This window comes from Ammospiza nelsoni, chromosome 25 (genome assembly GCF_027579445.1).
Source record: "Ammospiza nelsoni isolate bAmmNel1 chromosome 25, bAmmNel1.pri, whole genome shotgun sequence".
In the NCBI taxonomy this organism is placed as follows: domain Eukaryota; kingdom Metazoa; phylum Chordata; class Aves; order Passeriformes; family Passerellidae; genus Ammospiza; species Ammospiza nelsoni.
The window spans coordinates 1,884,959-1,908,600 of NC_080657.1; the positions used below are offsets into that span (position 1 = coordinate 1,884,959).

Genomic DNA, 23,642 nt, shown 5'->3' on the forward strand with positions numbered 1-23,642 from the left:
CGCTGAGCATGCCGGGAGCTGTAGTTGCTGTGGGGACCCCCGCGCTGAGCATGCCGGGAGCTGTAGTTGCTGTGGGGACCCCCGCGCTGAGCATGCCGGGAGCTGTAGTCCCCTCAGCGCCTCCCGCCGCGCTTGCCGCGTCTCCCCGGTGCTTCCCGGCAGCCCCCGCGCGGCGGGCGCTGATTGGGCGGCGGCTCGGGCGGGCGCACGCGCGGCCGTTGGAGGCCCCGGGCCGAGCCGCTCCCTCAGCGCCGGTACCGCCGGAACCGCCACAACCGCCGCCACAGCGGCACCGGCCGGGCACCGGCACCCAGCGCCCCGCCGATGCGCCGGGCCCCCGTTGGCTGAGGAGCGAGGCGATACCTGCGTCAGACCGCCGGCGCTGACGTCACGGGGTGCGCGCGTGACGTCACGGCGGTTCGGGGAGGGGGCAGCGCGGGGCCGCTTTAACGGGGGGGCGGAGGCGGGAGCTGGGCCGCGCCCGGGGCTATAACGGGACTGGGGGTCGTTGGAACGCGGGCAGCGGGGGCTGGGCTAGGCTGGGGCTGCCGGTGCCGAGCGAGCCATGGGCCGGGGGCTCCCGGGGCTGCGGGGCTGGGTCACCGCCGAACCCCGTTATCCCCCCGTACCCCGGTTATTATCGCCCCCGTATCCCGGTTATCGCCCCCATATCGTGGTTATTATCACCCCTGTATCCCTGTTATTATCGGCCCCCGGTTCTCGCCCCCGTGGCCGGTTCTGGCCCCGGTGCAGCAGCAGCAGCGGAAAAGCAGCGCCCGGGGCGCGGGGCAGGTGCCGGTGAAGGCGAAGGGCGCTGCCCCGGACACCCACACGTGGGTGCTGCCCCGGGTCGGGCTCTGGCGCCGCTGTGCCCGCGGGTTTGCCTTCCCGGAGCCCCGGTAACTCCCGGTATAACCGGGGACTCTTCTCTCCCTCGGGACCGGCAGCATCAGCACCCCCAGCTCCTCATTAGGGGGATAAAGGGAAGGCTGAGAACATCCAAACCCCTCCGGGGATGAGGATGAGCTGGGATTTCAGGCAGGGAATTCAGCAGGAATTGAGCTCTGTGTTGTGCCAGCTCTGATTTCTGGGTCAGGTTTGAAATCCCAGATTTGGGAAGGACAGAAAGGGTTGAGGGGGATATTCCCAGTGGGACAATTCTGTTATCTGTGGGTTGGGAGATTCCACCAGGAATTATCCTGACACAGCTGAGAATCAAGAGATGCTTTCCTCAGCACTGAGCTGCTCCTGACTCCTAAAATCCTGCAGATGTCCTCAAAACCTCTCCCTTGTGTCTCTGCAGAGCCTGAGAGGGTGCAAAGGCTGTGATGAAGAACCAGGGAGTGGAGGCCAAGGCAGCTCCACGTCCTTCCAGAACGAGCAGCGGGATGGGGCTGGAAGAGGGAGACTCACCAGAGGCTGCAGCTCCCCCAGAAGGTGGGGAGAAAATCCTGGGGTTCCAGCCCAGAAAATCCTGGTTTTCCAGCCCAGAAAATCCTGGGTTTCCAGACCAGGAAATCTAGGTTTTCCAGGACAGAAAATCCTGGGGAAAGAAAATGTGGTTTTTCAAGGGCAGGAAATCCTGGGCTTCCAGGCCAGAAAATCCTGGATTTCCTGGGCATAAAGTTGTGGTTTTTCAAGGCCAGAAAATCCTGGTTTTCCTGGCAAAAAATCCTGGGTTTCCTGAGCAGAAAATCCTGGTTTTCCAGGCAGAAAATTATGATTTTTGAAGGGTAGGAAATACTGGTTTTCCTGGGCAGAGAATCCTGGTTTCCCTGACAAAAAAATCCTGGGCTTCCAGGCCAGAAAATCCTGGTTTTCCTGAGCAGAAAATCCTGGTTTTCTAGGCTAGAGAATCCTGATTTTCCAGGGCAAAACAAATCCAGGTTTTTCTGGCCAGAAAATCCTGGGTTTCCTGGCCAGAAAATCCTGGATTTCCAGGCCAGAAAGTCCTGGTTTTCCAGATCAGAAAATCCAGGTTTTCCTGGGCAGAAAGTCCTGGTTTCCCTGTCCAGGAAATTCTGGGTTTCCAGGCAGAAAATCTTGGTTTTCTAGGCCAGAAAATCCTGGGTTTCCAGGGCAGAAAATCCAGGTTTTCTTGAGCAGAGAATCCTGGGTTTCCAGTGCAAAAAAATCATGGTTTTCTAGGCCAGACAATCCTGGTTTTCCAAGGCAGAAAATCCTGGGCTTCCAGGCCAGAAAATCCTGGATTTCCAGGACAGAAAATCCTGGTTTTCTAGGCTAGAAAATCCCGTTTTTCCAGGCAGAAAATCCTGGTTTTCCAGGGCAGAAAAACCTTGTTTTTTCCCTATTTCTGTGTGTGTGCATCCTGGAGGAGCTCCCCTCTGCCTGCTGCCAGGATCCAGGATTCTGCCTGCTCCATCCCTGTTTGATCCCAGCTGCTCCTACCCAGGTTTCAAATCCATTCTCATGCTAAAAATCCCAGCCCTGGATCTTCCAGTTCCTATGGGGGGGAAAAGCTCACACACAACCTGCTTTCCTTCAAATAAAAAATAGGAGAGAGGGGGGAATTCTCCCTCTTGACAGATGTCAGGGGCTTGGTCATGCTCTGCTGATCAAAGGAGAGGCTGGTGGGAATGGAACAAAGCAATTTATCCAGCCAGGAAAAAGCTCCCATTCCCTGCAGGGTGAGAGGAGGGGGGAAAACCTCAATTTATAGGAATGTGTCCCCTTGATGGAGTGACAAAACTGTCTTTTTGTCCCCTTAAAAAGGAAATAAGCTCAGAAATTTCTGTCTTTAATTACATAAAAAGAAATCTCATAGGACCTAGGGGATTTCACCTCAAATTTAAGGATGGACAGTTGGACAGGAGGCAAAAATTGTCTGAGCAATTTACTAGAAAAAGAAGAGAATAAATAAAGTAATTGTTTTTGTGAGGTGTTCTGCCTGGAGCAAGAACCTCTTGCACCTGGCTGGGTTTTTCTCTGTAAAGATTTTTTTTTATTTTACCTTTTATTAAATCTGGTTTTTCCCCTATTTCTGTATCCCTGGAGGAGTTCCCTTCTGCCTGCTGCCAGGATGTTCTAGCTGCTCTTTGCCAGGTTTCAAATCCATTCTCACACTAAAAAGCCCCCCCAAAAAAAAAGAAAAAAGAGGAGAGAGGAGGGAATTCTGCCTTTTGACAGATGTCAGAGACTTGGTTTCTAACACTCCCACAGAAACCACCCCTGCTGATTTTATACCTCCAAAGGTAGCTGAACTATTTTGGGTGTGATATAAACCTCCAAGAGGAGAATAAATCAATTAATAATTTTTTTTTTGTTGTTGGTTTTTTTTTCCCCTCCCAGCTCCCCAGGAAGATCCCAAATCCTCTCGCGACGTCTCGGAGGAGCTGAGCCGGCAGCTGGAGGACATCCTGAGCACCTACTGTGTGGATGCCAGCCAGGAGAACCCAGGGGAGGATGGGGGGCACGGGGAGCCCCCCGAGGAGCCCGACAAGGGCCGCAGTGACTCCCCCAGGAACGGGGAGCAGGAGCCGGGGGGCCCCGAGATCAACGGGGACAAGGAGAACTCCAAGGGCAGCGAGGAGTTCCGGCCTGGGGAGGAGGCTGGGGACAGGGACCAGAAGAAAGCTCAGGAGAAGAAGAAGGCCAAGGGTTTAGGTGAGAGATTTTCAACTCCTGAGGGGTTTAGATGAGAGATTTCCTGCTCCCCCAAGGGTTTCGGGGGGAGATTTTCAACTCCACAGGGGTTTAGGTGAAAGACTTCCTGTTCCTCAGGGGAAAAGGAAATTTAGGGGAAGGATTCCCTGCTCCTCAAAGGTTTAGATGAAGGAGTCTCTGCTCCCCAAGGGTTTAAATAAGGGATTCCCAGATCCCTAAGGGTTTAGGGGAGGGATTCCCAGGTCCCCGAGCATTATGGGGAAGGATTCCCATCTCCCCAGGAGTTTAGGCAAAGGATTCCCAGCTCCCCAAGTGTTATGGGGAAGGATTCCCAGCTCCCCAAGGGTTTAGGTGAGAGATTTCCAACTCCCCAGGGGTTTAGGTAAAGGATTCCCAGCTCCCCAGGAGTTTAGGTAAAGGATTTCCTGCTCCCCAAGGGTTTAGGTAAAGGATTCCCAGCTCCCCAAGTGTTATGGGGAAGGATTCCCAGCTCCCCAAGGGTTTAGATAAGGAATTTCCTGCTCCCTAAGGGTTTAGATAAAGGATTCCCAGCTCCCCAAGGGTTATGGGGAAGAATTCCCAGCTCCCCAGAAGTTTAGGCAAAGGATTCCCATCTCCCCAAGGGTTATGGGGATGGATTCTCTGCTCCCCAGGGCTTTAGATAAGGGATTTCCTGCTCCACAAGGCTTTAACTGAAGGATTCCCATCTCCCCAGGGGTTATGGGGAAGGATTCCCTGCTTCCTAAGGGTTTAGCTGAAGGATTCCCAGCTCCTCATGGGTTTAGATGAAGGATTCTCTGCCCCCCCAAGGGTTTAGGTGAGGGATTTCCTGCTCCCCAGGGATTTAGGGGAAGAGTTCCCAGCTCCCCAAGGGTTTAGGTGAGAGATTTCCAACTCCCCAGGGGTTTAGGTAAAGGATTCCCAGCTCCCCAGGGGTTTAGGTGAGGAATTCCCTGCTCCAGCTGTGCCCAATGATACCAGTGCATGGATAAATGGATTTTATCCATTTAAAATGGATAAAATTTGGGATAAGTGGATTTTATCCACTGGGGGAAGTCAGAGCCTTGGATGGGTTTGGGAAGATCCTCCTGTTTTGTTCTGGACCCAGTGCAGCCTCTGAATTCTGTGGGTTTCTCTTCTGCTGGGCACAGCCCAGGGATGGTTTTCCCCTCCAAAATTTTCAACAAAATCCACCTGCTCCATGGGAGATCCTGGGGAGATCCTGGGAACCTGCTCAGCCCCTCCTTTTTCCACCTTTCCATTCCAGATCTGTGTGTAAACCCATTTTTATCCCATTTATTGCACCATTCCCATTCCATGTCCCCTTTCCAGGCAAGGAAATCACTTTGCTCATGCAGACCCTGAACACCCTGAGCACGTCAGAGGAGAAACTGGCAGCTCTGTGCAAGAAATACGCTGAGCTGGTGAGTGCTGGGGCTGGGGGAGGCAGAGGGCCCTTGGGGAGGGACATTCCAGGGTCACACTGGGGCTTTGTGGTGTCCTGGGATCCCTGCAGGGCTGGATCCCTGCCCAGGAGAGCCTGGGTGGTGCTGGCTGAAGTCTGGTGGTGTTTGTGGAAGGAATTTTGGCAAATCTGGGTGTAAGAGCTCAGTTTAACCAGAGGCAAGGTGGAATTCCAAGCATGGATGGAGGTTTGGGGCTGCCTGTGCATGTCCAAAGTGCCCCATCTGTGGCATTTCCCTGTGCTGGGGGAACGTGGAGCTCCTTCCAATTCCAGCAGGGTGGGAATTGAGGAAGGAGAAAATCCCTTGGGCTCTGTGTCACTGCTGCTCTGCCCTGAGGTGTCACAAAGCTGCTGGCCTTGGGGCACAGCCAGATGGTGTCTCCTCAGGGGGGGAAATGGTGTCCCCTCAGGAGGGTAAATGGGGTCCCTTCAGGAAGGAAGATGGTGTCCCCTCAGCAGGGAAGGTGGTGTCCCCTCAGATGTCCCCTCATGGGGGTAGATGGTGTCCCCTCATGAGGGTAAATGGTGTCCCCTCAGATGTCCCCTCATGAGGGTAGATGGTGTCCCCTTGGGAGGGCTGATGGTGTCCCCTCATGAGGGTAAATGGTGTCCCCTCAGGGGCAGATGGTGTCCCCTCAGGAAGGAAGATGGTGTCCCCTCAGGGGGGAAAATGGTGTCCCCTCAGGTGTCCCCTCAGGGCGGTGGATGGTGTCCCCTCACAGGGCAGATGGTGTCCCTTGGCGGGGAAGATGCTGTCCCCTCAGCAGGGAAGGTGGTGTCCCCTCATGGGGGCAGATGGTGTCCCCTCGGGAGGGCTGATGGTGTCCCCTCAGGTGTCCCCTCATGAGGGTTAATGGTGTCTCCTTGGGAGGGAAAATGGCGTCCCCTCAGGAAGGAAGATGGTGTCCCCTCAGGGGGGGAATTGTGTCCCCTCAGGTGTCTCCTCAGGAGGGTGGATGGTATCCCCTCACAGGGCAGATGGTGTCCCCTCAGGAGGGAAGGTGGTGTCCCCTCAGGTGTCCCCTCAGGAGGGCTGATGGTGTCCCCCTGAGGCGGGGACGCCTCTGCCCTGCTGCCCCTCAGCCTGTGCTCCCCTGTGGCAGCTGGAGGAGCACAGGACCTCGCAGAAGCAGATGAGGATGCTGCAGAAGAAGCAGAGCCAGCTGGTGCAGGAGAAGGATCACCTGCAGAGCGAGCACAGCAAGGCCATCCTGGCGCGCAGCAAACTGGAGAGCCTGTGCCGGGAGCTGCAGCGGCACAACCGCACCCTCAAGGTGCTCCATGATCCTTCCCCACCCCTGGAACCCTCCCCAGGAGCCACCTGGGCACCCTCACCCCTCTGGGACAGGGGTTGGGGTCTGGGGTTGGGCCTGCAGTGTCTGAGTTGTTTCAGGGTTTGTGCCCTGAAGGGAGGGAAGGGGGAGAACCCAGAATCCTTTCCTGAGGGATGGAAGGAGTCATGGGGGGCTGAATTCATTGGGAACATCATTTTAGGAAGTTTTCCTGATGGATATAAGGAATTATGGGAGGCTGAAGGTGTTGGGAATATCATTTTGGGAAGATTTCCTGAGGGATATAAGGACATAATTTTGGGGAATTTTTCTTATAGATATAAGGAATAATGGGAGTCTGGATAGGTTGGGAACATAACTTCGGGAAGTTTTTCTTTTGGAAATAAGGAATAATGGGAGGCTGAATGGGTTGGAAACATCATTTAGGGAAGTTTTCCTGATGGATATAAGGAATCATAGGAGGCTGAATGGGTTGGGAACATAATTTTGGGAAAATTTCCTAATGGATGTAAGAACATCATTTTGGGAAGTTTTCCTGATGGATATAAGGACATAATTTTGGGAAGTTTTCCTGAGAGATACAAGGAATAATGGAGGCTGAATGCATTGGGAACATTTAGGGAAGTTTTCCTCATGGATGTAAGAACATAATTTTGGGAAGTTTTTGTTATGGAAATAAGGAAAAATGGGAGGCTGAATTCATTTGGAACATCATTTGGGGAAGTTTTCCTGAGGGATATAAGGAATAATGAGAGGCTGAATGGGTTAGAATCATTTAGGGAAGTTTTCCTCATGGATGTAAGGAATAATGCAAGTCTGAATAAGTTGGAAACATCATTTTGGGAAGTTTTTCTGAGGGATAGAAGGAATAATGGGAGGATGGATAAATTTGGAACATAATTTTGGGAAGTTTTTCTTATGGGTATCAGGAATAACAGGAGGCTGAATGAGTTGTGAACATCATTTTGGGAAGATTTTCTGATGGCTATAAGGACATAATTTTGGGAGGTTTTTCTTATGGGTATAATGAGCAATTTTGGGAAGTTTCCCTGATGGAAATAAGGAGTAAAGGGAGGCTGAATGGGTTGGGAACACAATTTTAGGAAGGTTTGGTGGTGGACATAAGGACATCATTTTGGGATGGATATAAGGAATAATGGCAATCTGAATAAGTTGGAAACACAATTTTGGGAAGCTCCTCCCTTACCTGTCCCATCCCTGCTGCAGGAGGAGGGCGTGCAGCGTGCCAGGGAGGAGGAGGAGAAGAGGAAGGAGGTGACCTCTCACTTCCAGGTGACCCTGAACGACATCCAGCTGCAGATGGAGCAGCACAACGAGCGCAACTCGAAGCTGCGCCAGGAGAACATGGAGCTGGCCGAGAGGCTCAAGAAGCTCATCGAGCAGTACGAGCTCAGGGAGGAGGTGGGTCAGCTTCTCCCACACCTCTGCTGGCCACAGGGGCTCTGGGATACAGAAAACTTCTTTTTCTTAGCTTGGGCAGTCAGCAGAGTCAGGGTTCTTTTGTGTTTATTGCTTATTGTTTCTTATTTTTAACATTATTTTTCTGGCTCGCCCTAGGTCTGTCTGGCAGGGTTGAGGCACACTGTTTCCCTCGCTGCTTGTCTTTATACTAAAAACTACATGTTACTTAAACATGTAGTTTAAATACACTACAATATTTACAATTACTTCCCAATACCTATTACCTATGTTAGACAGTGAATTTCTACTCTAAACCAATCCAAAAGTGCCACCATCACAGCAGAAGATGGAGGCCGAGAAGAAGGAGAAAGGCTGCCCAGATTCCTCCATCTTGCCCCCTGAACCCCCATTCTAAAAACACCAAAACATCTATTTTTCACCCTGTGATAAATTCACTGTCATTCTACTTGAACTCTCTTGACTTGTAGTTCTTCGTATAAAGGTGGGAATTGTTTTTTCCAAGGGCTAAATCAAAGGCACAGGGGTCTGGGGCTCTGTGCCAAGGTCTCTGAGCCCCCTGGGCAGGGGTTGGAGCCCTTTGGGGCAGGCAGAGGAATTTCCTGCATCCTGACACTTTTGTTTTCAAGGTTACTTGTTATTTCTTGTTTATAACATTCTTTTTCTGACTTGCCCTAGTCTGTTTGCAGGTCAGGTTGAGGCACACTGGTGTTATCTTTTTATACTAAAAACTACATGTACAATATTTAAAATTACTTCCCAATACCTATCAGCTATATTAGACAGTGAGCTTCTACTCTAAACCAATCTAAAAGTGCCACCATCACAGCAGAAGATGGAGGCCAAGAAGAAGAAGGAGAAAGAAGAACCTAAGTGTGTCCAGTCTATTTTGCTTCTTGAACTCTCATTCTAAAAACTTCAAAAATCTATTTTTCACTCTGTGATTAACTATTATTCTACTTAAACTCTCTTGACTTGTAATTCTTCATATAAAGGTGGGAATTGTGCTTTTCTAAGAGCTAAAATAGAATGCACAGGTGGTTTTGACTCTGGGGCAGGGGCTGGAGCCCTTTAGGGCAGGCAGAGGAATTTCCTGGTCAGCACTGGGAGCTTTTCCTGCTGCTCTGGGTGTGCCCTGAGCTCTGCTGTCCCCCTGCAGCACATTGACAAGGTGTTCAAGCACAAGGAGCTGCAGCAGCAGCTGGTGGATGCCAAACTGCAGCAGGCCCAGGAGATGCTGAAGGAGGCAGAGGAGAGGCACCAGCGGGAGAAGGATTTTGTAAGTGTTGGAGCAGCTGATTGAGGCACTTTTGGGGTCTCAGTCTGGGTCCCTGGGTGTTATCCCAGATGTTGGCATGTCCAGGAGCCAGGCTGGAGCTCTGCTGAGCTCCTTGTGCCTCTCCTGAGCAGGAGAGCATCCCCAGATAATTCTTTGCCCTCCTTCCCCAGCTGCTGAAGGAAGCTGTGGAATCCCAGAGGATGTGTGAGCTGATGAAGCAGCAGGAGACCCACCTCAAGCAGCAGGTGAGTTCCCTGCTCAGCTTATTTTGTTTGGGGATTTCCCTCCCTCCCTCCCTGAACAACCCAAAGTTCTTTAATCTGGAAAACAGGAGCAGCATCCTTGCTGGGTTTGGTTTTATGAGCTGAGCCTTTGTTCAGGGGCTGTTTCCCAGTGCTGGGAGCAGTCATGGGATCAGCCAGGAGGAGTTTGTGGAGCTCTCTGCTCTCAGGATGTTTCCCTGGGACAGAATTTGCCTTTGGCAGAGCAGCTCCTGCTGTTTGTCCTTGTGCCAGGGCAGGGCTCTCCCCTCTCCAGCCCTGCTGCCATCAGCTCCCTGTCTCTCCACAGCTGGCTCTGTACACTGAGAAGTTTGAGGAGTTCCAGAACACCCTTTCCAAAAGCAGTGAAGTGTTCACAACGTTCAAACAGGAGATGGAGAAGGTGGGTGATGCTTTTTTCCCCCAGCTCCAAATTTCAGTTCATTTTAAGTCTACACCCAAAATGTGGGGTGCCACATGAGGACCTGTGGGATGTCACTGCACTGCTCTCCCTGGGGTTGGTTTATTTTGATTCCTGTGGGGATCAGGACATTTTGTGACTCGATTTGTGATTCTGTAGATGACCAAGAAAATCAAGAAGCTGGAGAAGGAGACCACCATGTACCGCTCCCGCTGGGAGAGCAGCAACAAGGCCCTGCTGGAGATGGCAGAGGAGGTGAGGGGAGGCTGGGGGGCAGTTGGGGAAGGTGGCTGGGGACAGGACAGGCCCTGCCTGGGTGCTCTGTGAGTGCAGAGGGAGGAGGAGGAAGCTCCTGGGTGCTGTGGGCGTTGAGGGTTTGCTTGGTTTCCCCAGAATCAGTCATGGAATGGTTTGGGTTGAAAGGGACCTTAAAGTTCATCCTATTCCAGCCCCTGCCATGGGCAAGGATACCTTAAATTATCCCAGGTTTCTCCTGGGATAAGTGTCCTGGGATAAGCCTGGCCTTGGACACTTCCAGGGATGGAGCAGCCCCAGCTTCTCTGGGCACCCTGTGCAAGGGCCTTACACCCTCACAGGGAGGAATTCCATCCCAGTATCCCACCTAACCCTGCCCTCCCTGCACTTCAAACCTGTCCCTGTTCTCTCCTATCCTCTGCCATGGGCAGAGACACCTTCAATTATCCCAGGTTTCTCCAAGCCTGGCCTTGGACACTTCCAGGGATCCACAGCTTCTCTGGACACCCTGTGCAAGGGCCTTACACCTTCACAGGCAGGAATTCCATCCCAATATCCCACCTAACCCTGCTCTCCCTGCACTTCAAACCTGTTCCTGTTCCCTCCTGTCCCTTTGGGGTTCCACATCTCCCTCTGTGCCTCTCTCCCTGCAGGACAAGGAGTGGGAGCACCCTGTGCAAGGGCCTTACACCCTCACAGGAAGGAATTCCATCCCAATATCCCACCTAACCCTGATCTCCCTGCATCCCTGTTCTCTCCTATCCCTTTGGGGTTCCATCTCTCCCTCTGTGCCTCTCTCCTGCAGAAAACCCTGCGGGACAAACAAGGAGCTGGAGCACGCTGTCCCACCCCACAGGCAGGAATTCCATGCCAATATCCCACCTAACCCTGCCCTCCCTGCACTTCAAACCTGTTCCTGTTCTCTCCTGTCCCTCTGGGGTTCCAGCTCTCCCTGCAGAAAACCCTGCAGGACAAGGAGCTGGAGCACCCTGTGCCACCCCACAGGCAGGAATTTCACCCCAATATCTCACCTAACTCCATCCTCCCTGCATTTCAAACCTGTCCCTGTTCTCTCCTATCCCTTTGGGGTTCCAGCTCTCCCTCTGTGCGTCTCTCCCTGTGGGACAAACAGCTGGAGCACCCTGTGCCACCCTCACAGGGAGGAATTCCATCCCAATATCTCACCTAACCCCACCCTCCCTGCATTTCAAACCCGTCCCTGTTCTCTCCTATCCCCCTGGGGTTCCACCTCTCTCTCTGCCTCTCTCCTGCAGAAAACCCTGCGGGACAAGGAGCTGGAGCACCCTGTGCCACCCCACTGGGAGGAATTTCACCCCAATATCCCACCTAACTCTATCCTCCCTGCATTTCAAACCCATCCCTATCCCCTCCTATCCCTCTGGGGTTCCAGCTCTCCCTCTGTGCCTCTCCCTGTGGGACAAACAGCTGGAGCACCCTGTGCCACCCTCACAGGGAGGAATTCCATCCCAATATCCCACCTAACCCTGCTCTCCCTGCATTTCAAACCCATCCCTATCCCCTCCTATCTCTCTGGGGTTCCATCTCTCTCCCTCTGTGCCTCTCCCCTGCAGAAAACCCTGCGGGACAAGGAGCTGGAGTACCCTGTGCCACCCCACTGGGAGGAATTTCACCCCAATATCCCACCTAACTCCATCCTCCCTGCATTTCAAACCCATCCCTATCCCCTCCTATCCCTCTGGGGTTCCATCTCTCTCCCTCTGTGCCTCTCCCCTGCAGAAAACCCTGCGGGACAAGGAGCTGGAGGGGCTGCAGGTGAAGATCCAGCGCCTGGAGAAGCTGTGCCGCGCGCTGCAGACGGAGCGCAACGACCTCAACAAGAAGGTGCAGGACCTGTGTGCCCACACAGAGCTGCTGGAGCCCCTGAAGGAGCCACCACGGGACAGCTCTGAGGCTGCTGCAGATCCCCCGAGCCCAGGAAAGGCCCCACAGAGCCCGGATCCCACAGGAAGCCTGGCAGAACTGAGCACGGGGCAGAGCGGGACTGAGCAGGGCACTGACTGAGCCCCAGCTGGGTGAGGGAGGGGGACCTGGGAGCTGCTTTAGATTCCACTCTCCCTGTCCTGGGCCAGCTGGGAAAGGACAGGACACAGCCCTCCTGGGCATGGGAGATTTCCTAGTTTAGGTTTTTGGAGGGATTTTTTTTAAGATTTTATATATATATATACATATATATATATATATATATATATATAAGATATATAAAAATGTGCAGGGCAACACTTTATATCTATGGAAAGAAGCAGAAGGGCCCAGCTCCCTGCCTGTGTGAATATTGAAAATCTGGAGCCTCAGCTGATTGTCCCTCTCACTAAAGGACCTGGGGACAGGCACAGGAACAAGGGACACGCCTCCACCACCACAAGGACTCCACTCTGGAGTGACAGCAGAGCTGGGAGAATTCTAGAACATTCCCAGCACTGGAATCTCCCTCTTCCCCCTGCCAGGCAGGAGGAGCTCCTGGTCTGGCCCTGCTCGTGTGTGAGCTGAGGGCACCAGAGGCCATTCCCTGCTCTCCATGGGCTCTGTGCCTGCACTGGGGACCAGGAGAAGCAGCAAAAGGAGGTGCCTGGTCCCTCCCTTGGGAATTTTTTGCTCTTGCCAGGCCCTGCCAATCTCAAAATCGCCTTATAATTCACAGTTGCCTCTTTGCTGAACGCACACGTGCACAAAGTGTATTAAACAGTTATCCCAAAGGTCTCATTCCCAAGTGTTGGCATCGTTGTGCACAGGGACTGGGGAGGTGCCCCCCAGCCCTGGAGGCATCCACAGAGCTGGGACTGCAGGAGGATCCAACCTCGGAGGTATGTGAGCCCCTGGAGCTGCTGCAGGAGGATCCAACCTCAGAGCTGTGTGAGCTCCTGGAGCTGCTGCAGGAGGATCAAACCTCGGAGCTGTGTGAGCCCCTGGAGCTGCTGCAGGAGGATCAAACCTTGGAGCTGTGTGAGCCCCTGGAGCTGTGTGAGCTCCATGAGCTGTGTGAGCCCCTGGAGCTGCTGCAGGAGGATCAAACCTCAGAGCTGTGTGAGCTCCTGGAGCTGTGTGAGCTCCATGAGCTGTGTGAGCCCCTGGAGCTGCTGCAGGAGGATCAAACCTCAGAGCTCTGTGAGCTCCTCAAGCTGCTGCTCCATCCAGGATCAGCTCCTGGGGCTGCTTCTGCTGTCCCAGCCCCATTTCCCCTTTTCCTCCCTGCTTGAAGAGCATCTCCCCAGTGCTGCCTCACCCCTGGGGCCTGCATGTGCTGGGAGGGAGTTTAGGGACAGCTGTGGCACCTGCTGGCACCGGGTTTTGGGATTTTCCTTGGTTTGTCAGGACTTTGTCTCGTCGCTGATCTTTGGAAGATCAGGCTCGCTTGGAACCTCGCTGCAGCTTCAGTTTGTGACAGACTTCACTCCCAGCATTGCCTTTGTGGTGCTGGAGCTGATCCCCACCCTGGATGCACCCAGTGGATTCTTTTGGGATTCTCTTCTGGCACCACAGCTGCTCTCACACCTCCCTCCATGAAGGACTTCCCTCCACATCTCCTTTTTCTCCAGATCTGAGGAGGGCAGCATGGACAGAGCCCTGCTGGACACGCCCTGGGACAGTCCCTGGAGCTGTGGTGGCTTTGTCTTCCAGCCCTGCTGGTTCCTCTGGGATGATCCATGAATGTAACCCAGCCAGGCTGAGCAGGGCTGCTGCTGACATCTGGACTGCAGAAAAAGCAAAACCCCTTAGAAATTCACCAAACCCCCTTTTTTTCTGTCTTTTCCCTGTTAAGGTACAGAAACCTCCTGTGTGTATCCTGTATCCAATAGAAACACTCCCAACCTCGCTGCTGCCTCCGGTGTCTCTCTGTTCTTTACCAGGGGGTGGAGATTTTGGGTGTGGGGTGGCTCTGTGGGACACAAATTCCCTATGCCCTGTCAGAGTGTCACCATGCAATTTGCAAAAGCTGTAACCCTCACAGAGTAACGCCAAACCTCTTCAGAAGGGTGCAAGCATCTGTCCTTGTTCTTTACCCACAGTTTTGTACCCCTCACATTCATGCAGGGCACCTGTGTGCCCTCTGTGCCCTTTGGTCAGCACAGCTGGGCACTCTGTGGCTCACCTGCTGCTCACAGTGGGGCTCCTTGGGGGGCAGCTCCACTGCTATCCCCACAAACTGAACCTACACACAGTCCCCAAAGCCCACAAACTGTTCCTACACACAGCCCCCAATCCCCACAAACAACCTACACACAGTCCCCAAACCCCACAAACTGTTCCTACACACAGCCCCCAATCCTTACAAGCTGTGTTCCTACACGTAGCCCCACTGCTATCCTCACAAACTGCGTACCCCACTCCCAATCCCCATAAACTGTTCCTACTCACATCTCCACTCCCAATGACCCCAAACTACCTACACACAGCTCCCAAACCCCACAAACTGTGTTCCTACACACAGCCCCACTCCCAATCCCCACAAACCGTGTACCCCAATCCCCACAAGCTCTGTTCCTACACACAGCCCTTGTCCCAAACCCCACAAACTCCCCCTGCCGTGTCCCAGAGCTCTGCTCCTCCTTTCCCCGGCAATGAGCTGGGGACAGGCAGGGAGGGATTGCACACTTCTCCTGCCGTGTGGATGGGATGTCCCTGCTCAGGTGTCCCCAGTGTCACCTGACGTGTCCCTCTCCGGGACGCTGCAGCCACCAAGAGCCACCAGCCCTGAGGGTCCCGGCTCTGGGGGCACCAACCGGGCTGGTCCCTTGTGCCCCCAGCGGCTCCAGAATGTCCAGGATGGGTTAAAAATCCTGCCGGGGTTTACAGCAGCAGCCGCGCTCGGGCTGGGAGGGGGGGACGGACGGGATTTGTTAATCCCGGCTCTGCGCCAGGGCTGGAGGCCCTTCCCGGCTGCTCCGGCAGTGACGGATCCCGCGGTGCGGCGGGGACACCGGAGGGGACTCGGGGTAAAACCCGCGGGGACACCGGAGGGGCGGGAGGGGGCGGCGGGAACGAATCGGGGGGTGGGGAGCGGATCCCGCCCCGTTCCCGATCTGCGGGATGCTGATCCCGGGGCTGATCCCGGGGCCGATCCCGGGGCCGATCCCGGGGCCGATCCCGGGGCCGATCCCGGGTCACGTCCGCGGATCCTGCGGAGGGAAAGGGAACTCCCGGAGGAAGTTCCCTTTCCCTTTAAATGCAAATCCCGGCTGTGCAATCGGTGTCCATCGGGCGGGGGGCGTCCGGTGGGCCCGGGGTGTCCGGTGGGCTCGGGGTGTCCCTCGGGGTGTCCCTCGGGGTGTCCATCGGGTCCCGGAGGCCGGAGCGGGCCTGGCTCAGGTCAGTCTCGGCCGTGGCGCTCCGGACGGCGGCCAAAGGGGACAAAGGGGACAAAGAGGCTCCGAACCGGAGCTGCCCGGTCCTGGCACCGCGCGGGGCTCGGGGGGGCCGGCGGGACAAAGGGGTGACGGTCCCCATGCGGTCCCTGTGCTCCGCTCTCCCCGGGGTGTTTCGGGGCCGAAATCCTCCTTTCCATCTCGCCGGGGCCCGGCCGGAGCTGCGGCTGCGGTTCAGGCCCCGGCCGAGCTCCTGCGGGGATGCTCCGGGCGCGGAGCCCCCCGGGAACGGGCACCGAGCTCCTGCTCCGGTCCTGCCGCCGCCAGCGAGCCCCGGGGCGGTCGGGGTGCCCGTGGGTGTCACTCCTTAACACGGGGGGTCCCGGTGCCCCTGGCCGTGTCCCCTTCTATCCTGGGTGTCCCCGACCCTCTCCGTTGTCCCCGGGGGTCCCGATGCCCCTGGATGTGTCCGCTTGTCCCGGGGCTCCCCCAGCCCCTCCGCCGTGCCCCGGGCATCCTCATCCTCTCCCCGTTATCTCCGTGCAGGGAAGGAGCCTCCACACGCCGTGTCCGCCGCACGCCCGGTCCCGGTCCTGATCGCGGTCCTGGTCCCGGTGCCATCGGCGCCATGGAGGAGCGCAGGAAGAAGCGGAGCCCGCAGAGCTGCCTGGCCCAGCCGCCGCCCGCCGGGGCCCCGCGGCCGCTGCCCCCGAGCAAGAGCGCGTCCTTCGCGCTGCCGCTGCCCGCGCTGCCCTCGCCCCGCCAGCGGCCGCGGCCCCGCCGGTCAGTGCGGCCCGGGGGCACCGGGGGCGGTGCCGGTACCGGTGCCGGTACCGATGCCGGTGCTGACGCCCCGTTCCCCGGCAGGGCCAGCAAGGAGCGGGCGCGGGCGGGCGCCGGGGGCTCCCGGGGGGCGCCGCTCCAGCACAGCTTCCTCACGGATGTGTCCGACGTGTGCGAGATGGAGCGCGGGCTGCTCAGCCTCCTCAGCGACTTCCACTCGGGAAAGCTGCAGGCGTTCGGTCAGGGACGGGGGGGGGGATCCATGGGATGGGATCCATGGGATGGGATCCATGGGATTTGATCCATGGGATGGGGTGGATGGGATCCATGGGATGGGAAGGGATAGGATGGGATGGATGAGATGGGATCCATGGGATGGTTTAGGATGGGATGGCATCCATGGGATAGGATGGGATGGGATCTATGGAATGGGATCCATGGGATGGGATGGGGTGGGATGGTTTGGGATAGGATTTGTTCCATGGGATGAGATGGGATCCATGAGATGGCATGGGATCCATGGAATGGGATGGGATCCATGGGATGGGACGAGGTGGGATGGCATCGGATGGGATCCATGAGATGGGGTCCATGGGTGAGGATGGGATGGTTTGGGATGGGATGGGATGGGATTTGATCCATGGGATGGGATCTATGGAATGGGATCCATTAGGTGGGATGGGATGGTTTTGGATGGGAGTTGATCCATGGGATGGGATCCATGAGGTGGAATAGGCATGGGGAAGGAGCAAACTGAGGAATTTTGGGGCTGGGGAATTTTGGATCCGCAGGGAAGAGGTGGCATGGGGAAAATGTTGGATCCAAGGGAAGGAATGGGATGGATGGATGGATGGATGGATGGATGGATGGATGGATGGATGATGGATGGATGGATGGATGGATGGATGGATGGATGGATGGATGGATGGATGGATGCATCAGGGGCAGGCTGGGTGCTGGGATTGGTCCACAGGGAAGGTGCTCTGGGGCTGTGCTGGACGCTCCCCAGGGATGTTCTGGAAGGTTCTGGTGCCCCCAGGGAAGGAGTGCTCCTTCGAGCAGCTGGAGCACGTGCGGGAGATGCAGGAGAAGCTGGCGCGGCTGCACTTCGGGCTGGACGTGTGCGTGGAGGAGCTCCCTGAGGAGCAGAAGAAGGCGGCGGCTGACAGGAACCTGGACCAGCTGCTGGCACACGTGAGTGGCACCTGTGACACCCTGTGACACCCCTGTCACCCCTGTCCCTTGCCAGGCCTGGCACAGCCTGGCATCCCCTCTGCTCCCTCAGCTCTGCCTTTGCTCCCACAGCTGGAAGAGCTCAGCAGCTCCATGTATCCTTGGCTGGTGACAGTGACAGTGACAGTGGCAGAGGTGACAGTGGCAGGGGTGGCAGTGATGGTGGTGATGGGTGGCAATCGCAATGGTGGCAGTGATGGTGGTGATGACAATGATGGCACTGCCCGTGATGGCACTGACAAGGGTGGCACTGGCAGCGATGACAGTGGCCGTGGTGGCAGCGACTGTGGCAGTGGTGACTGTGGCAGGGGTGGCAGTGATGGCGGTGTGGGTGACAATGGCAATGGTGGCAGTGACAGTGGTGGCAGTGACACCGGTGACAGTGACGGTGCTGGCGCTTCCCCTTGACCCGCTCTCAGACAGAAGCTGCACCTGGCCGAGAGCTCGGACCCCGAGGACGCGGGGCCCTGACCCCGGCCCTGTCCCCGTCCCCGCCGTCCCCGGGAGCCCCGCGCGGGCGCGGCGCTGTCCCCGCCATGGCGGCGGCGGTCGCGGCCCGATGACGGCAGCAGGCGGCGCCGGGGCCATGGCGGCCGCGCCGCGCCCGCGGGCCGGGGCTGAGGCTGAGACCGAGGAGCGGCGGCGGCTCCTGCGCTCCGTGACGCGGCTGCAGGTGCGGGACCGGCCCGAGGGAACGGCGGGGAGCCGGGAAGGGAAGGGGAAAGGCGGGTGGGGCCTTTGAGGGGGGCACTTCGGGATGAAACCCCGGGGAGGCACATCTGGAGAGGGCTGAGAGCGCACCCCGGGCGGGCAGGCACCTCCATGAGGGCACCTCGGGGCGGGCACCTCCATGAGGGCACCTCGGGGCGGGCACCTCCATGAGGGCACCTCGGGGCGGGCGCCTCCGTGAGGGCACCTCGGGGCGGGCGCCTCCGTGAGGGCGTCCCCGGCCGGGCAGCTCCGTGAGGGCACCCCTGGGCACGGGCGATGGGATGGTTTCGGTGCCGGTGCCGGTGCCCGGTTGGGTTCGGTGCCGGTTCCGGTTGGGTTCGGTGCCGGTGCCCGGTTGGGTTCGGTGAGGGTACCGGTGCCCGGTTGGGTTCGGTGCCGGTGCCCGGTTGGGCTCGGTCCCGCTCAGCGTTGCCCCCGGCCGTGCCAGGCCTGTGCCAGGGGGTTCCTGCTGCGGCGGCGCCTGCGGAGCGTGCGGGCGGAGTTCGAGGCCGCGGTGCTGGAGATCGAGGGCGACCTGAGGCAGCTGCGCTGGAGCGGCCGCGTCCTGCAGCGGCCGCGCTTCGGCGCCGAGGTCCGTGAGCAGCGGGGCACCGGGAGCGGTACCGGGAGCGGGGCCGTGCCCGGTGGCAGCGCTGACCCCGTGCCCCTGCCCGCAGGACGCTCCCGGCCCTGCCCCCGCAGGATTTGGCGCTCCCGGTGCAGCCCGGCCTGCCCAGGTGAGTGAGTGAGCCCAGGACAGGTTGGGATGGCTCAAACCAGAGCAGCAGAGCCGTTTTTTTTTTTTTAAATATATTTTATTTTGTGTATATTAATATTTTCTTTGATATTTCTTTGGTTTTTGATACTTTTTATATATTATACATTATATATAATATAATATATACTATATTATATATAGTATATATTATATATATATATATATATATATATATATATATACTATATTATATATACTATATTATATATAGTATATAATATATATTATCTATTATATATTATCTATTATAATCTATTATATATTATATAATATATATTATATATTGTATTATAATATTATATAGATAATATTATATATATGATATAATATATTACAATATATAATATATTATATAATATATATAATATATATATTTCCTCTTTGATATTATCTTTGGTATGTTTAAATTTATTTACCTTTTCTTTTATATATTTTCTTTTGTTTAATATTTTCTTTTACATATCTTTTAATATATTCTTTCATATTTCTTTATATTTTCTCTTATACATCTTTTATTTTAATACTTTCATTGATATTTTCTTTGATATTTTCTTTTATGTTTCTTTTATATTTCTTTATATTTTCTTTTATATTTCTTTATATTCCTTTTTTTTCTTCCTATTTTCTTCCTGTTTATTTTTTCTTAATTCTTTTTTGATATTTTATGTTTCTTTTATATTTCTTTTACATTCTCTTATATTTCTTTATGTTTTCTTTCATATTCCTTTTTTCCTTCCTATTTTCTTCCTATTCATCTTCATTTTTTCCTCCCATTCCTCTCATATATTTTTTTACGCTCTCTTGATTTTTTAAAAATATTTTCTCGTCTTTTTCACTCTCATTGTATTGGGATTTTTTTTTTTTCTCTTTTCCTTTATTTTTTTTTTTTTTTTTTCAGCACTCTCCAGGAAAACCTTTGGATCCAGGGGAGGCTGCAGAGAACAAAAAAAGAAAAAAATGGGGCAAGTTAAATCCTGGTGGAGCAGAGCGGGGTGGGAACATCCCCCCCTCAACCCCAAACCCCAAAAACCCCAAAACCACCCCAAACCCCCCAGATTTGGGGTGTGGTGCTGCTGAAAGCCCTGAGGAGGAAGAGGAGGGAGCCCTGGAGTGGGACAGTGACAGCAGCGAGCTGGGAGCCAGCACAGGTGAGGGACACGAATATTTTGGGAATATTTTGGGAATGTTGGAGAAGCCCCCTCAGGGCTGAATTTTGGGTTTTTCCCAATTTTTTGCAGGAATCCCAGAGGAGCTGCAGGGGCTGAATTTTGTTTTTTTCCCCATTTTTTTGCAGGAATCCCAGAGGAGCTGCAGGATCAGCCCTCACAGAGCTGAATTTTGATTTTTTCCCCATTTTTTTTGCAGGAATCCCAGAGGAGCTGCAGGATCAGCCCTCACAGAGCTGAATTTTGATTTTTTCCCCATTTTTTTGCAGGAATCCCAGAGGAGCTGCAGGATCAGCCCTCACAGAGCTGAATTTTGATTTTTCCCCATTTTTTTTGCAGGAATCCCAGAGGAGCTGCAGGATCAGCCCTCACAGAGCTGAATTTTGATTTTTTCCCCATTTTTTTTGCAGGAATCCCAGAGGAGCTGCAGGAGCAGCCAGCACATGACTGAATTTTGATTTTTTCCCCATTTTTTGCAGGAATCCCAGAGGAGCTGCAGGATCAGCCCTCACAGAGCTGAATTTTGATTTTTCCCCAATTTTTTTGCAGGAATCCCAGAGGAGCTGCAGGAGCTGCCCCGACATGACTGAATTTTGATTTTTTCCCTTTTTTTTTGCAGAAATCCCAGAGGAGCTGCAGGATCAGCCAGCACATGACTGAATTTTGATTTTTTCCCCATTTTTTTGCAGGAATCCCAGAGGAGCTGCAGGATCAGCCAGCACATGACTGAATTTTGATTTTTTCCCCATTTTTTTTGCAGGAATCCCAGAGGAGCTGCAGGATCAGCCCTCACAGAGCTGAATTTTGATTTTTTTCCCCATTTTTTTGCAGAAATCCCAGAGGAGCTGCAGGATCAGCCCTCACAGAGCTGAATTTTGATTTTTTCCCCATTTTTTTGCAGGAATCCCAGAGGAGCTGCAGGATCAGCCAGCACATGACTGAATTTTGATTTTTTCCCCATTTTTTTGCAGGAATCCCAGAGGAGCTGCAGGATCAGCCAGCACATGACTGAATTTTGATTTTTTCCCCATTTTTTTTGCAGGAATCCCAGAGGAGCTGCAGGATCAGCCCTCACAGAGCTGAATTTTGATTTTTTCCCCATTTTTTTGCAGAAATCCCAGAGGAGCTGCAGGATCAGCCCTCACAGAGCTGAATTTTGATTTTTTCCCCATTTTTTTGCAGAAATCCCAGAGGAGCTGCAGGAGCAGCCAGCACATGACTGAATTTTGATTTTTTCCCCATTTTTTTTGCAGGAATCCCAGAGGAGCTGCAGGAGCAGCCAGCACATGACTGAATTTTGATTTTTTCCCCATTTTTTTTGCAGGAATCCCAGAGGAGCTGCAGAGGCTGCCCCGACATGACTGAATTTTGATTTTTTCCCCATTTTTTTTGCAGGAATCCCAGAGGAGCTGCAGGATCAGCCCTCACAGAGCTGAATTTTGATTTTTCCCCATTTTTTTTGCAGGAATCCCAGAGGAGCTGCAGGATCAGCCCCTACATGACTGAATTTTGATTTTTTCCCCTTTTTTTTTTTTTGCAGGAATCCCAGAGGAGCTGCAGGATCATCCCCTACATGACTGAATTTTGATTTTTTCCCCATTTTTTTTGCAGAAATCCCAGAGGAGCTGCAGGAGCAGCCAGCACATGACTGAATTTTGATTTTTTCCCATTTTTTTTGCAGGAATCCCAGAGGAGCTGCAGGGGCTGCCCCGCTGGGAGCTGCAGGCCCTCAGGACTCGGCTGCTGCTGGAGCTGCTGTGGGTCCAACAGGCCATTGCCAGCAGGAAACAGGTGAGGAATGGGGATTTAAAAGGAAATATGGAGGAAAATCAAAGAAAATATAAAGGAAATATCAAAGAAAATATAAGGGAAAATATATAAAAAAAATTCAGAAATATCAAGGGAAGTATAAAGGAAAATATAAAAACAATAGAAAGGAATAGCATGGGAAATATAAAGGAAAATATTAAAACATAAGGAATATTAAAGAAAATATGAAGGAGGTATCAAAGAAAATATAAAGGAAAATATTAAAATATAAGGAATATTAAAGAAAATATGAAGGAGGTATCAAAGAAAATATAAAGGAAAATATTAAAACATAAGGAATATTAAAGAAAATATGAAGGAGATATCAAAGAAAATATAAAGGAAAATATTTTAAAAAGTAAAGGAATATAAAGGAAAATATTAAAATTATATAAAGCAATATAAAAGAAAATATAAAGGAAAAATAAAAGAAAGTATAAAGGAATATGATAGAAAATATAAAGAAATATCAAAGAAAATACTTTAAAAATATAAAGGAATATAAAATGTAAAAGAAAATATAAAAATAGAAATGAATATCAAATTATGAAGGAAATATCAAAGAAAATAGAAAGGAATATAAAATATAAAAGAAAATATAAAAATAGAAAGGAATATCAAAATATGAAGGAAATACAAAAGAAAATATAAAGGAATATAAAGGAAAATATTACAGAAAATATTAAAAAATTAAAAGAATATCAAAGAAAATATAAAGGAAAATATAAAATAAAATAGAAATATCAAAGAAAATATAAAAATATAAAGGAATATAAAAGAAAATAGAAAATATAAAGGAATAGAAAAGAAATATTAAGGGAATATAAAAGAAAATATAAAGAAATCTAAAAAATAAAGTATCAAATCTATATCAAAGGAATATAAAAATATAAAGGAAATATTAAGAAAATAAAATATAATGGAAATATATAAAAGAAAATATAAAGGAAATATAAATGAAAATATAAAGTATAAAATATAAATAAAAAGAAATATCAAAGAAAATAGAAAAGGAAATAGATAATAGAAAATAAAATAGAAAATAGAAAATATAAAGAAATATCAAAGGCAATAGAAAAGGAAGTAGAAAAGAAAATATAAAATAAAATAGAAAATAGAAAGAAATATCAAAGACAATAGAAAAGGAAATAGAAAATATAAAGAGATCTAAAAGAAAATATAAACAAATAGATGGGAAACACAAAGCAATGCACATCGGGCTGTGTCTCCCCGCAGTTCCTGCTGCTGAAGCAGAAGTTGGGAGTTGCTGCCCCTCCCAGCAGCATCCCCGAGTTCCTGGCCTGCTCTGGAGAGGCCCTGGGGCTGCAGCAGCCGCAGCTCTGATGGCACAGGGACAGCTGGGGGTGCCTCACCCCGGGAAATGGAGCTGAATCCTGCTGGGGGTGTTGGGTGTGAGCAGCACTGAGCAGCAGCAGCCATGGGAGTGTCCTGGAGGGATCCATCCCTTCCCTTCCCTTCCCTTCCCTTCCCTTCCCTTCCCTTCCCTTCCCTTCCCTTCCCTTCCCTTCCCTTCCCTTCCCTTCCCTTCCCTTCCCTTCCCTTCCCTTCCCTTCCCTTCCCTTCCCTTCCCTTCCCTTCCCTTCCCTTCCCTTCCCTTCCCTTCCCTTCCCTTCCCTTCCCTTCCCTTCCCACCCCATCCCATCCCATGGATCCCACCCCATCCCATGGATCCCATCCCATCCCATGGATCCCATCCCACCCCATCCCATGGATCCCACCCCATCCCAGGGGATCCTGCTGGGGCTGAGCTGGATGATCCAGGT

General features: G+C 52.5%; 3 protein-coding genes across 4 annotated transcripts; all 3 read left to right on the plus strand.

Annotated features, from left to right (window-relative positions):
• Positions 1 to 216: 216 nt before the first annotated feature.
• TXLNA (taxilin alpha) lies at positions 217 to 13,888 on the plus strand. Of its 2 annotated transcripts, XM_059488878.1 has the most exons (11): positions 217 to 395; positions 1,304 to 1,437; positions 3,310 to 3,624; positions 4,957 to 5,048; positions 6,193 to 6,363; positions 7,609 to 7,803; positions 8,981 to 9,100; positions 9,271 to 9,345; positions 9,671 to 9,763; positions 9,941 to 10,036; positions 11,795 to 13,888. In XM_059488878.1, exons 2-11 carry the CDS (start codon positions 1,329 to 1,331, stop codon positions 12,077 to 12,079), a joined length of 1,551 nt encoding a protein of 516 aa, XP_059344861.1. In that variant the 5' UTR covers positions 217 to 395; positions 1,304 to 1,328; the 3' UTR covers positions 12,080 to 13,888. The 2 variants fall into 2 exon arrangements, with proteins under 2 accessions (XP_059344861.1, XP_059344862.1); XM_059488879.1 differs by lacking the exon at positions 6,193 to 6,363.
• A 2,054-nt stretch (positions 13,889 to 15,942) lies between these two features.
• Positions 15,943 to 17,886, plus strand: CCDC28B (coiled-coil domain containing 28B). The gene is made up of 5 exons (XM_059488912.1): positions 15,943 to 16,161; positions 16,246 to 16,400; positions 17,201 to 17,355; positions 17,467 to 17,489; positions 17,814 to 17,886. The coding sequence occupies exons 1-5, from the start codon at positions 16,007 to 16,009 to the stop codon at positions 17,863 to 17,865; spliced, it is 540 nt and encodes a 179-aa protein (XP_059344895.1). The 5' UTR covers positions 15,943 to 16,006; the 3' UTR covers positions 17,866 to 17,886.
• A 67-nt stretch (positions 17,887 to 17,953) lies between these two features.
• IQCC (IQ motif containing C) lies at positions 17,954 to 23,333 on the plus strand. Its single transcript, XM_059488505.1, has 6 exons — positions 17,954 to 18,067; positions 18,554 to 18,697; positions 18,783 to 18,842; positions 19,782 to 20,031; positions 21,731 to 21,840; positions 23,095 to 23,333. The coding sequence occupies exons 1-6, from the start codon at positions 17,954 to 17,956 to the stop codon at positions 23,200 to 23,202; spliced, it is 786 nt and encodes a 261-aa protein (XP_059344488.1). The 3' UTR covers positions 23,203 to 23,333.
• Positions 23,334 to 23,642: the final 309 nt, after the last annotated feature.